The sequence below is a fragment of the Orcinus orca genome, chromosome 17, assembly GCF_937001465.1.
Source record: "Orcinus orca chromosome 17, mOrcOrc1.1, whole genome shotgun sequence".
Taxonomy (NCBI): Eukaryota; Metazoa; Chordata; class Mammalia; order Artiodactyla; family Delphinidae; genus Orcinus; species Orcinus orca.
In genome coordinates this window covers 46,718,257-46,731,440 of record NC_064575.1, presented here as the reverse complement: position 1 = coordinate 46,731,440, position 13,184 = coordinate 46,718,257, and the positions used below count along the sequence as shown (strand labels likewise).

Sequence of the window (13,184 nt, the reverse complement as noted above, 5' to 3'; positions counted from 1 at the left end):
AACAAGGACACTTAGCCAACAATGTGTCAGAAAGATTACACAAATCAGCCCAGGTCATCAAGCAATTTGCATGCTTGGTTAGAACTAGAACTTGGTTAGAACTAGAACTAGAATTTGCATGCTTGGTTAGAACTTAGAACTAGTTCTTAGTTCTAAGAACTCAGTATAAGATTCCATTTGCTAGAACTGTTGAACTTTCCTTATTCCCTCTATTTGGACAGAGATCCAAGCACTGGGTATGCATAATGATATGTGTACAACTACTCAAGTTTTGATGACATTAAGGAATTATCCATACTTTTTAAAGGTCTGGTAATCATATTATAGTTATGTTTTATACAAGTTTTTTTCTCTCTCTTTTTTTAAATTTCTATTTTATACTGGAGTATAGTTGATTTACAATGTTGTGTTTAGTTTCAGGCATACAGCAAAGTGATTCAGTTATACATTTACATACATCTATTTTCAGACACTTTTCCCATTTTAGGTTATTACAGAATATTGAGTAGAGTTTCCTGTGCTATACAGCAGGTTCTTGTTGATTATCTGTTTTATACAAGTTTTTATCTTTTCAAGATACATGTATATGTACAGATCAAATAATAACATGTCTGGGGTTTACTTTAAAATAATCTAATAGGGTTTAGGGAGGGAAGTTGGTAGAATATAGATGAAATAACATTGGACATGTATTTATAACTATTAAAGCTGGGTGACATACACATGGAAGTATATTACACTATTCTCTCTACTTTTATATAAGCCTGAAACTTTCTGTTGTAAAAACTTTCTGTTTTAAAAAAACAAACTAGTAGAGTGTGGTGTGCACACGCATGCCTCTGCCTGGGTGCCTGTCTTTGCTTGTCTGTCTCTAGGTACGGGGGTGGGTGGCTGAGGTGGGTGGCATGCAGTAATGGAGAATGGATAAAATGGTACAGTTCTCTAAAAGTTTCCTTTCTCCAAATATTAATACACATACTAAAACATTTCCTCCCTGAAGATTAGCTTAAGGATTAAAAAGGAAGAAAAAACTTAAGACTTGAGCAATTTCAACTTACTCTTTCATCAATGATTTTCATAAGCCATCTTTTAGTCAGATTATGTCTTTTGACAGCCTAAAAAAAACAAGAGTTGTAAGTTTTAGAAAGTACTGGAAATGACTTCTGTAGACCTGAATAACATAAACAAACCAAATACAAAACTAGGTAAGGGGGTTTCCCTGGTGGCACAGTGGTTGAGAGTCCGCCTGCCGATGCAGGGGACACGGGTTCGTGCCCCGGTCCGGGAAGATCCCACATGCCGCGGAGCGGCTAGGCCCGTGAGCCATGGCCGCTGGGCCTGCGCGTCCGGAGCCTGTGCTCCGCAACGGGTGAGGCCACAACAGTGAGAGGCCCCCGTACCGCCAAAAAAAAAAAAAAAAAAAAAAAGAAAAAAACTAGGTAAGGGAGCATTCGTAATAACGCATCACCAGATAGATAGCTATGTTAAAGAACTAGGGGAAAAAAGAGAATGTCCCTAGAAAACATTTCAAAACATTTCCAAGTAAGGATAATATATATCCAAAACTTTTCCACTAATTTGTCTTTTTTTCCTTATATTATTGGTAATTTAGTGATTCCACTTTCAAAACAAAAACGAAACAAGAATTAAGCAGAGCGGAGCTTCTCTGCTATGTGATATGCCCCAACTTCTATGCTTACTTATTACACACAAACTTTTTTCCATAAAAATGAAGACTCTATTTAATGAAAATAAACACTTTCCAAAAAGAAAACAGTAATAAAGCTCCAAAGAAAACAATCTGCAGGGTACAGTGTTATCTTACAAGTAAAGACACTCTAGTAGGAAAGAGAACACCTAGTGCTCAGATCTTGGCCTCTAATACCACTCCCCGCAAAGGAAACAAGAGTCTAGAAAATGGGTGATTCCAGAGCTGGAGCAAGGGAGATTCAAGATGATTCTATTTTATTGCGCCAGAAAATAGAAAGTGCTCAAAAAAACAATGGGAGGCATGGCAGGACACAGAAGCCAGTTTGAAGGGACTCCCACTGTCCAAATCTGGGACTATTGGAACACCAAATAATTAAGTATAGTAATAAGTTATAAACTACTGAAAAAAACAGTAGAGTTTATACCAATAATTAATAAACAAATAAATAATATAGGAGTACGAGAGCATTTGCCTATAGTAGAGTGCCAAGTGGTCAATGTGAACAGAGCATCAGAGTTGCGAAATTATCATTCTGCAATCATAATAGTAAAGACTGGATAAGACAAGAACCATCAATGAATGCAGGAAATTTCACAAGAAGTTGATGAGGAACAGCGTATTTGCATTGTCTGAAAGTTGATTAGTTACAAGGGGAACTATAATTATACAGTAGATTACACATTAAACCAGGCAACATCTTGACTGTTAACGAAAATGAACAATGCCAATAAAGGAAAGATGGACAAAATGTGTCTCCGGATGTGATACCCTGAGAATACATCACCTATGCAGTATTCTGGCCAAGAATGCATAACCTGAATCATTTAATCATGAGAACACATCAGACAAACCCAAAATGAGGAATGTTCTACTACCAAAAAAAAAAAAGAAAGAAAAAAAGAAAGGGTTACATTCTTCAAAAATATCAATGTCATAGAAAACAAAGAAAAGCTATGGAAATGTTCCAGATTAAAGCTAAAATGACATAACAAAAAAAAGTACCTGACTGGATCCTACACTGGAGGGGAAAAATACATTAGTGGATATTATTGGGTCAAGTGACAAAATTGGAATATGAGGGCTTCCCTGGTGGCGCAGTGGTTGAGAGACCGCCTGCTGATGCAGGGGACACGGGTTTGTGCCCCGGTCCGGGAAGATCCCACATGCCGCGGAGCGGCTGGGCCCGTGAGCCATGGCTGCTGAGCCTGCGGGTCCGGAGCCTGTGCTCCACAACGGGAGAGGCCACAACAGTGAGAGGCCCACGTACCGCCAAAAAAAAAAAAAAAAAAAATTGGAATATGAATGGAAAATTAGATGAAAAGTGTTATATCAAAGTTAAATTTACTAAAGTCAATAACTATTCTGGCTATATAAGAGAATGTCTCTATTAGGAAATACTAAAGTATTTCGGGACAAGGGGACATGATGTATGTAACTTATACTCAAATGATTTAAAAACTTATGAGTGTGAAAATATATACAGAGAGAGCATGCTAGCACACACACACTTGAGTGAGCACACAAAATGATTAACAAATGGGATAAAATGTTAACAACAAGTAATTCTAGGCGAAGGATATAGAAATGTTCTTATACTATTTTTAATTTTGTAACCTTTCTGAAATTCTGAAGTTTTTTCCAAATAAGTCTTTAAAACATTGTTTTCTTACCAAGTCAACACTAAGTATAATATATTTTCACAATAAATAAACACAGTAGTGAAACAAAGTCTTAGGAATATATCCTATACTTCAACTGAGACTCTAAGATGTCACTGATACTAAAATGTTAAAGGCTGGCATGATCATCAATACACATTTATGTGACAAAGGGTGGATCTGTAGAGAATGAGCCCACTTTGCCCTACAGGAACTTAACAGAAGCTAAAAGGGCTACATGGAGTTGGTTTCCAAGTGCTCTCAGCATTATTACAATTACATAGCAGGACTCTCTACAGGCCTCTCTCCCCAGTCCCAGGAATCAGCCTGGGATACCTCAGTCATTAGAGTTCTGCTCTTGTTTTATTTTGCACATGTCTGAGTAGGGCAGGACTTGTTTGATCTTTGTAACCACATCATCAAGCACCATTCCTGGCATCGAAAAGTACTCAATAAATACTTAACCACTGAAAAGTCAGACTCCTATTTACTCAAGACTGACGCTATAACAGCTGCAGTTCCTTGACCACAAAATATAGCTCTCTTGTCTGATTCTGAAGGAAATCGGAGATCAAGATAAAAAATAAATATTTATAAGAAGCTGAAAACCTGCTGAACAAAACTATCAAAACTTTGGAAATAGAAGCCAAATAGAACAAAAACCCTGGCTATAAATATTAGAAATTATAGATATGCAACTATTTTGTACCCTAAAGGCACCAATGAAACAGTGTGGCAAGAATGTACTCTTTGGACAACATGTCACTGTTTCCCTATTTAATCTTCTAAAGAAGCTGAAACTCTTCAAAGAATCAACTGAAAGTTTGACTGGACAGTGGTGCAATAGGGTATGTTCCAACAGAACGGGGAGGGGTAGGGAATATGCTATCAGGACAACTGGTCTGAACACTACCTGCTTCTTTCAAATACTCATATTAACCTTCAATACCTGTCATATCAGAAAGCTGGCCAGGGACTTCCAGCCAGTGGCACAGTGGTTAAGAATCTGCCTACCAGTGCAAGGGATATGGGTTCAATCCCTGGTCCGGGAAAATCCCACATACTGCAGAGCAACTAAGCCCATGTGCCACAACTACTGAGCCTGCGCTCTAGAGCCCGCAAGCCACAACTATTGAGCCCATGCACCTAGAGCCTGTGCTCCAAAACAAGAGAAGCCACTGCAATGAAAAGCCCACGCACCGCAACGAAAAGTAGCCCCCACTCACCACAACTAGAGGAGCCCGTGCACAGCAACAGAGACCCAATGCAGCCAAAAATAAATTAATAAATTTAAAAAAAAAAAGAAAGCTGGTCAACGTTAATCAACAAAATTTAAGCAGCTATTAAAACTGGACAAATTGGCATATACGTAAGCATTGTGTAATTTAGATATGTTTTCCAGAATTTTTTTAAGAGAAGCGAAGGCAAGATAAATTTGTGTTAAAGAAATCTCTGACCTTTCACATTATTTCCTGACAAAGGTCAGAATCTTCAGTGCACGTCTTAGCATAAACCTCTAATACAGTCAGGTTTGTATATAAAATAAATAAGAGTTTCTGGATTTTTAGAGAAACTTTTTTCTAAACTGAGTCACCTAGGATGAGATTCTTGAAGTGGGATGAATAAAGGTAAACAACTAGTCTAATACTCACAAGCTTCCCATCCACTCTTTCTTCTCAGTCCCCAGTGGAGGGGCCTGGCTTTCCATCCTTACTGAGGCTCTGTGAAGTCAATCTGGGGCCCACAAATGGGGCCTGCCTCTGCTGGGGCGCAGACCTGAGAAGAGGCGTACCACTGTCAGGTCTGTCAGTGGCTCCTGTGATGGAAACTATCTTTTGGCATTCATCATATTACAATAGGGACACAGATCAGTGATGAAAGGTACCTAATTCCCTTTCTCTGTTCACAGTTCAGCGTATTTCTAAACTGTGCATGGCTGTTTGTGAATGAAGAATCCATATAGCTTTAATGTAAAACTAATTACTAAATACATCTAGTTTACAAATAATACCCTAGCCCATAGGTTTCCATTCTCGGACACCTAAAATTCATCAACAAATAAGCAATTCTATCAAACTAGACAAGGCAGTTTTAGATTTGTGTCTGGACAATGATGAGAGCACGTCTCCTTGTCACAAAAGATCAATGCGTGATTTTCTACTGCCCAGAGTACGGATTAAAGCACTGGAATAAGGAGCTGCAGGGCAGACAGAAAATGTACCTGCCACTGCTTCAAAATTTGTAGGGCTTAAATTCTGCAATCAAATATGTGGAAAATAACTTATAACATATAGAGATCAGATTTCTCCTTCTTCCTTTTATAAAGAAATACACTGAAGATGTGTGCAAATTATTCATGGATGATTTTAAATTCTGTCAAATCTAACATATATCTGAACATTACATGAGCCTAAAATTATTTTCAGGATAGATTCCCCATTGACACTATCCAAATTGTATGTAACAAAAAGTATGCTCAAATAACATTCTTACAAATTAAAAGTAGGGGTCTTTTTGGGGGGTTGTTTTTTTTTACCTTCCATAGTTCAATGGCCACAGGCTGATGTGGTGGACTGTCACAGTATATATCATCCACAGTTTTTTTCCAAAACTGCATTCTCATCAGTCCAATTGTTTTCTCAGAGACAGAGTCCTTAACCTGTAAATAGTGTTTAAAACTTTAATAAATGCACTGTTCACAGTCTCAAAAACCAGCATTTGTAACTGTATAATCATATAATTCAGCCAAAAATTAAGTTTCTCTACATTTAATTTTTTCCTTGAAGTTATGTATCATTTAAATTATCATCATTATGAGTTTCCTAAGTAAAAGCTACAAATTATTTGGTGCTTATTCAAAAATATTTTCAAGGTCTGCATTCAAAAATAGGAGCAATTCTTCTAGAAAAAAATTGCAAGAAAAAACAAAGAGAGGGAGGGGGATCATTTCGTTTAAAAGAAATTTAAGAAAGAGAGCAACCAGTCCCATGTAGACCTATTTGAATCCTAATTTAAAGAGACAGAGACAACTAGGAAAATCTGAACACCAGATGTTTAATGATATTAAGAAATTATTGTTAAATTTTTAATATATAATAATGGTATTGTGGTTATTTTTTTAAGTGAGTTCTTTTAGAGATGCAAACTGAAATATCTGCAGATGGAAAAATTTGAGACTTACTTCAAAATAACCTGGAGGTGGGGATGAGGGGGGTGGGGAGTAAAGATGAGAAAACAAGATTGGCCATGAGTTAGTAACAGTTGGAGGTGGGTAATGAGGTATATGGGGGTTCATTATGCTTCTCTCTCTACATATGAATTTACTTCATGTTGTATATGACTGAAGTTTTCCAAAACAAAGTTTTTCAATAATAAGTGGAAGAGAAGAAAAACAATTCTCACTGGGTTAGTGACAGTAAAAATATTTTTGAGTCTGAAGATAAACCTAGGAAATAGAACCAGAGGCTTTTTAGAGGAAGCAGAGAAGGAACTAATATTTATTTATCAAATGTCAACAAGTAGGGCTTCCCTGGTGGCGCAGTGGTTGAGAGTCCGCCTGCCGATGCAGGGGACACAGGTTCGTGCCCCGGTCTGGGAAGATCCCACGTGCCGCGGAGCGGCTGGGCCCGTGCGCCATGGCCGCTGAGCCTGCGCGTCTGGAGCCTGTACTCCGCAACGGGAGAGGCCACAACAGTGAGAGGCCCGCGTACCGCAAAAAAAAAAAAAAAAAAAAAAAGTCAACAAGTACCAGGTACTGTACCAGAGGTTATCTGATCACAATCCTCACAACAAACTCACAGGGTCCTTACGAATACACCCATTTTACAAACACAGAAATTATGGCTCAAAAAGGTAGAAGTTTATCCCATGCTCTGCATACTCACAGCTCTTATAATGGAACCAGAAGGATATGTAAAAGATTGTGGGAGAGGGGAGGGGTTGACTACAAAGGGACACATAAGGGTTGATGGAATTACTCTGTATCACGACTCTGGTGGTAAATACGTGACTCGAAGCAGTTCTCAAAACCTATAGGACTGTACCTCACAAAAAGTGAACTTTACTGTGGTACATTTAAATAAACTCATTTATTTATTCACTAAGTAACTCTTTAAAAGAAGATTATTAGACTCTCTCCCTCACTTACTACTGATTAAGAATGGCGCTGGGTCAAGCAAGAATCACCAATGCATGCTAAATCTAGGAGGTAAATTTTTTATTTTTAATTGAGCTATAATTGACATATAACAGTATCTTAGTTTCAAGTGTACAACATGATTTGTATATGTATGTATATATTGTGAAATGATCACCATAGGTCTAGTTACTATCTATCACCACACATAATTAGGAATTTGTGTATGCTGAGAACTTTCAAGATCTACTCTATTAGCAACTTTCAAACACATAATACAGTATTAGCTGTACATTACATTCCCATGACTTATTTACTTATAACAGGAAGTTTCTACCTTTTGACCACCCTCACCCATTTCACCCATCTCCCACCCACTGCCTCTGACAACCAGCAATCTGTTCTCTGTATCTGTGAGTTTGGGTTTTGTTGTTTTGCTTTCGTTTTTGTTTTAGATTCCACATATACGTGAGATGATGCGGTGTCTGCCTCTCTCTAACTTATTTCACTTAGCATAAAGCCCTCAAGGTCCATCTGTGTTGTCACAAATGGCAAGATTTCCTTCTTTTTTATGTCTAAGTAATATTCCATTGTGTAGATATACCACATCTTTATCCAGTCATCCACCAATGGACACTTAGGTGGCTTCCGTGTCTTGGCTATCGTAAATAATGTTGCAATGAACAAGGGGGTGCATGTATTTTTTCAAGTTAATATTTTCATTTCCTTTGGATAAATACCCAGAAATGAAATTACTGGATTATATGGTGGTTCTAGTTTTAGTTTTTTGAGGCACCTCCATGCTGTTTTCCACAGTGGCCGCACCTATTTACACTCCCACCAACAGTGCACAAGGGCTCCCTTTTCTCCACACACTCTACAACACTTGTTATTTCTTGTCTCTTTGATAACAGCTATCCTAATAGGTGTGAGGGGATATGTCACTGTGGTTCTGATTTGCACTTCTCTGATATTAGTGATGCTGAGCACATTTTCATATACCTATTTGCCATATGTGAGGTAAATTTTGATGAGGACCATGGTCTTAAAATGTTTCCTTATATTTAACAAGGAAAAAAATGTTAACATCTTGACTAGTGACCAAAATTGGTATTGCCAATAAGAGGCATACAGACATGTAATGCCTCCTTGTGATTCCCTGAGAAGGACATATACCATTTAGGTAGTTAAGCATTAGACTAAATATATATAAATATAATCATGACAAAAAAATAAACTTCAAATGAGAAATACTCAATTTTTGAAAAGGAACAATACTGTTTTTAAAATGTCAATGTAATAAGAGAAGACAAAGAAAGGCTGTGGAAATGTTCCAGATTAAAGGAGGCCAAAGAGATATGAAAACTAAATGCAATACATTATCCTAGATTGGATCCTGTACAGAAGGGTTAAAAAATGCCATAAAGGACATCATTGAAATCATCTGACAAAAGTGGAAACCAGAAGGTAGATTAAATAAATGTACTGTATCAATCTCAAATTTACTCAAACTGATAACTGTTATGTAAGAGAATATTCTTATGGTAATGAAATACAGTTCAAGTTTACAGGGATAAGGGCCATGGTGTAGTCAAGTTACTGTAAAATGATTCATAAGAAAACCAGTGCATGTATGTGTGTGCATATTTGTGTGTGTGTGTGTGTGTGTGTGTGTGTGTGTGCGCGTATACACAGAGAGAGAGGGAGAGAGAGAGGGAGAAGGGGAGAGGGGCACAATATGATAAAGCAAATAGGGCAAAATATTAACAAAAGGGTATATGGGTATTTGTACTATTCTTACTTTGGTGTGTGTGAAATTATTTCCAAATAAAAAGTTGGGGGTTTTTTTGTTTTTTTTTTTATGGTCTTGGTGCTGGGTGGGTCTCTTAGCAATGCTTAGTGTTCAGATCCCATGGCATATGGTCTATTCTCAATACAGCATCAAGAGTAATCCTTTAAAGAAGATGTGGCGTGTATATATATATATATATGTGTGTATACACACACACACACACACACACACACACACACATGGAATATTATTCAGCCATAAAAAAGAATGAAACAATGCCATTTGCAGCTATAAGGATGGACCTAGAGATTATCATACTAAATAGAGTAAGTCAGAAAAAAGACAACTACTACTTACCAAAGTGATATCATTTACTTGTGGAATCTAAAGTATGACACAAATGAACTTATCTATGAAACAGAAACAAACTCACAGACATAGAGAACAGACTTGTGGTTGCCAAGAGGGAGGGATGGATTGGGAGTTTGGGACTAGCAGATGCAAATTATTATATACACAATGGATAAACAACAAGGTCCTACTGTATAGCACAGGGAACTATATTCAGTATCTTGTAATAAACCATAACGGAAAAGGAAAAATAAATACATTTTTAAAGAAGAGTTAATCCCTTTAGGAGGGAGATCAAGAAGGCAGAGTAGGAGGACACTGAGCCCACCTGCCCCCATGAACACATCAAAAATACATCTACATCACTGAAAACAACCTGGAAACTGGCAAAAAGGCTCTTCTACAACCAAGGCTGTGAAGAAAGATGCATATGGAGTCGGGGAGGAAGGGAGGAGAACCAGTTAGGTTGGGACCCAGGCCCTTAGCAGGGGACACAGAAAAGGAGGGGGATATCACACACAGGCTCAGGGAACCACCCTGGGAAGCAAGGGGTTTGAGCCACACACCAGGCACCCCAGCCCAAGGGTCTGACACCGGTAACACAATTACCCTTAGCTGGTTTGAAAACCAGTGGGACTTACTGGAGGGCTGTAAGAAACCAAGACTCTGCTTGTGAAGAGTATGCACACACTTACTTATTCCCGGGAATAGCATGGAGGCTGCAGACTGAAAACTGCCTGCGGCTCTGACCAGCTGCCTGCTCCAGCCTCTCCTGCTCCAGCACTGCTCTCCACTAGGGCGAAGCCTGTCATTGCTAAGGGGAGTGCACACACTTAAAGAAAAGGAAGCCAGCTTGGACCTGACTCTGCCTCTGAATAGCGTGCACGCACATCAGGCTGCAGGCTGAAAACTGCCTGGGGCTCTGACTGGCTTCCCAGACCATTCCAGCATGCACCCCAGCCCACACCAAGCTCCTGCTCCAGCCCCTCTTGCTCTCGACTAGGGCTGAGGTGCTAGAGGAGTGCACACACTTAGAAGGATGGGAGCCGGCTCAGACCAACCCTCAGGGCTTGTGCTCCAGCACCTTGGGCGCCAGACCCCACCCAGACAGGATGGTGACTGCCACTGGAAGAGCAAAGGAAAAGCCCCAGCTCACACCTGGCTCTGGCTATAGCCCCTTCATCTATAGTCCTACCTCCCACCAAAGTGGTAGCTGCCAGCACACCCCAAGAGAAGACATGACCTATGCTCACTTCAGATCCAGCCCTCCCACCAAAGTAACTGGGCAAGCAGACTGCATAGGGGCAGTCCCACCCAAGGACACCCCTTCAAGATTGGGACAGGTAACCAATCTTATCACCTAACTCATAGAGACAGAGAAAGTTAAACAATATGAGAAAACAAAGGAATATGTTTCAAATGGAAGAACAAGGAAAAAACCCTGAAAAAAACCCTAATGAAACAGACACAAATAATTTACCACATAAAGTATTCAATGCAGTAGTAAAAAGAATGCTAATTTGGGAAAAGAATGAATGAACACACTGAGAATTTTAACAAGGAACTAGAAAATATTAAAAAGAACCAGTCAGAGATGAAAAATACAATAAATGAAATGAAAAATGCACTAGAAGGAATGAACAGCAGACTAGGTGATAGAGAAGAACACATAAGTGATCTGGAAGAAAGAATAATGGAAATCACCCAATCAGAACAGCAAAAAGAAAAACAAATTTTAAAAAATGATGATAGTTTAAGGGACCTCTGAGCCAACATCAAGTGTACTAACATTCACATTATAAGGATTCCAGAAGAAGAGAGTGAGAAAGGGGTAGAAAATGTATTTGATGAAATTATGGCTGAAAACTTCTTGAAGCTGAAGAAGGAAACAGATTTCCAGGTACAGGAAGCACAGAGTCCCAAGCAAGATGAACACAAAGAGACCCACACCATGACACATCACAATTAAAATGGCAAAAGTTAAAGAGAATCTCAGAGGCAGCAAGAGAAAAAAAAAAAGAGAGAGAGAGAGAAAAGCAGAAAAACATACAAGGGAATCCCCCTAAGGCTATCAGCTGATTTTTCTGCAGACGCTTTGCAGGCCATAAGGGAGTGAGTGCCATGATATACTTAAACAGCTGAAAGGAAAAAACCTACAACCTAGGATACTCTACCCAGGAAGGTTATCTTTCAGAACTGAAAGAGGGATAAAGAACTTCTTGGATAAGGAAAAAACTAAAAGATTATCAGTACTAAACCAACCTTACAAGAAGTATTAAATGGTCTTCTTTAAGTGGAAAAGAAAAGGCTACAAGAAGTAAGAATTTATAGGCGAAAAAAAAATCCCACTAATAAAGACAAATCATATAGTAAAGGCTGTGGATCAACCACTTAAATATTAAAGCCAGTATGCAGATTATAAAACAAAAAGAAACTGTAAAAGCAACCATAACTATAATAAACAGTAAAGAGACAGACATGAAGATGTAAAATATGACATAAAAAACACAAAATATGAGGCAGGGGAGTAAAAAACGTAGATCTTTTAGAATGCGTTTTAACTTAAAAGACTATCGGTTTAAGTCACGTAGATATAATTACTGGTCAACATATATGAACCCCATGGTAACCACAAATCAAAAACCTATAATAGGGCTTCCCTGGTGGCTCAGTGGTTGAGAGTCCGCCTGCCGATGCAGGGGGCACGGGTTCATGCCCCGGTCTGGGAAGATCCCACGTGCCGCAGAGCGGCTGGGCCCGTGAGCCATGGCCACTGAGCCTGCGTATCCAGAGCCTGTGCTCCACAACGGGAGAGGCCACAACAGTGAGAGGCCCGCGTACCACACACACACAAAAAAAAAAAAAAAAAAACACCCTACAATAGATACACGAAAACCAGTAAGAAACGAACCCAAGCATACTACAAAAGAAAATCATATAACCACAATGGAAGAAACAAAATGAAGAAGAAATTAACAGAGAAGAACTACAAAAACAATTGGAAAACAAGTAATAAAATGGCAATAAGTACATACCTATCACTAATTACTTTAAATGTCAGTGGACTACAATTACTTTAAATGTCAAAAGACACAGGTGGCTGAAAAAACAAGACCCTTCAACATGCTGCCTACAACAGACTCACTTCAGGGATAAAGACACACACAGAGTGAAAGTGAGGGAATGGAAAAAGATATTTCATGCAAACAGAAACGACAAGAAATCAGGAGTAGCAATACGCATATCAGACAAAATAGACTTTAAAACAAAGGCTATAACAAAAGAAAAAGAAGAGCATTGTATAATGATAAAGGAACCAATACAGCAAGAGGATATAACATTCATTATCATATATGCACGTAATATAGGAACATCTAAATACATAAAGCAAATATCAACAGACATAAAGTGAGAAATTGACAAAAACACAGTAATAGTAGAAGACTTTAACACCCCATTTACATCAAAGGACAGACAATCCAGAAAGAAAATCAATGAGTAAACAATGGTCTTAAATGACACATTAGACCAGTTAGA

The 13,184-nt window shown here is 38.6% G+C and overlaps 1 protein-coding gene across 5 annotated transcripts in view; it reads right to left on the bottom strand.

The window, feature by feature from the left end:
• Nucleotides 1–13,184, bottom strand: part of NDUFAF6 (NADH:ubiquinone oxidoreductase complex assembly factor 6) — a 41,526-nt gene that overhangs the window by 18,400 nt on the left and 9,942 nt on the right. For 3 of the 5 annotated variants that reach the window (XM_033438264.2, XM_004275370.4, XM_033438265.2), the window contains exons 3-4: nt 5,906–6,028; nt 1,059–1,115 (exon numbers count right to left, since the gene is read on the bottom strand). In XM_033438264.2, the coding sequence (XP_033294155.1) occupies nt 1,059–1,115; nt 5,906–6,028 (180 nt within the window). Of the gene's footprint in view, nt 1–1,058; nt 1,116–5,021; nt 5,132–5,905; nt 6,029–13,184 lie in introns of those variants that run through there. The other 2 variants (XM_033438267.2, XM_033438266.2) reach the window with 2 other exon arrangements.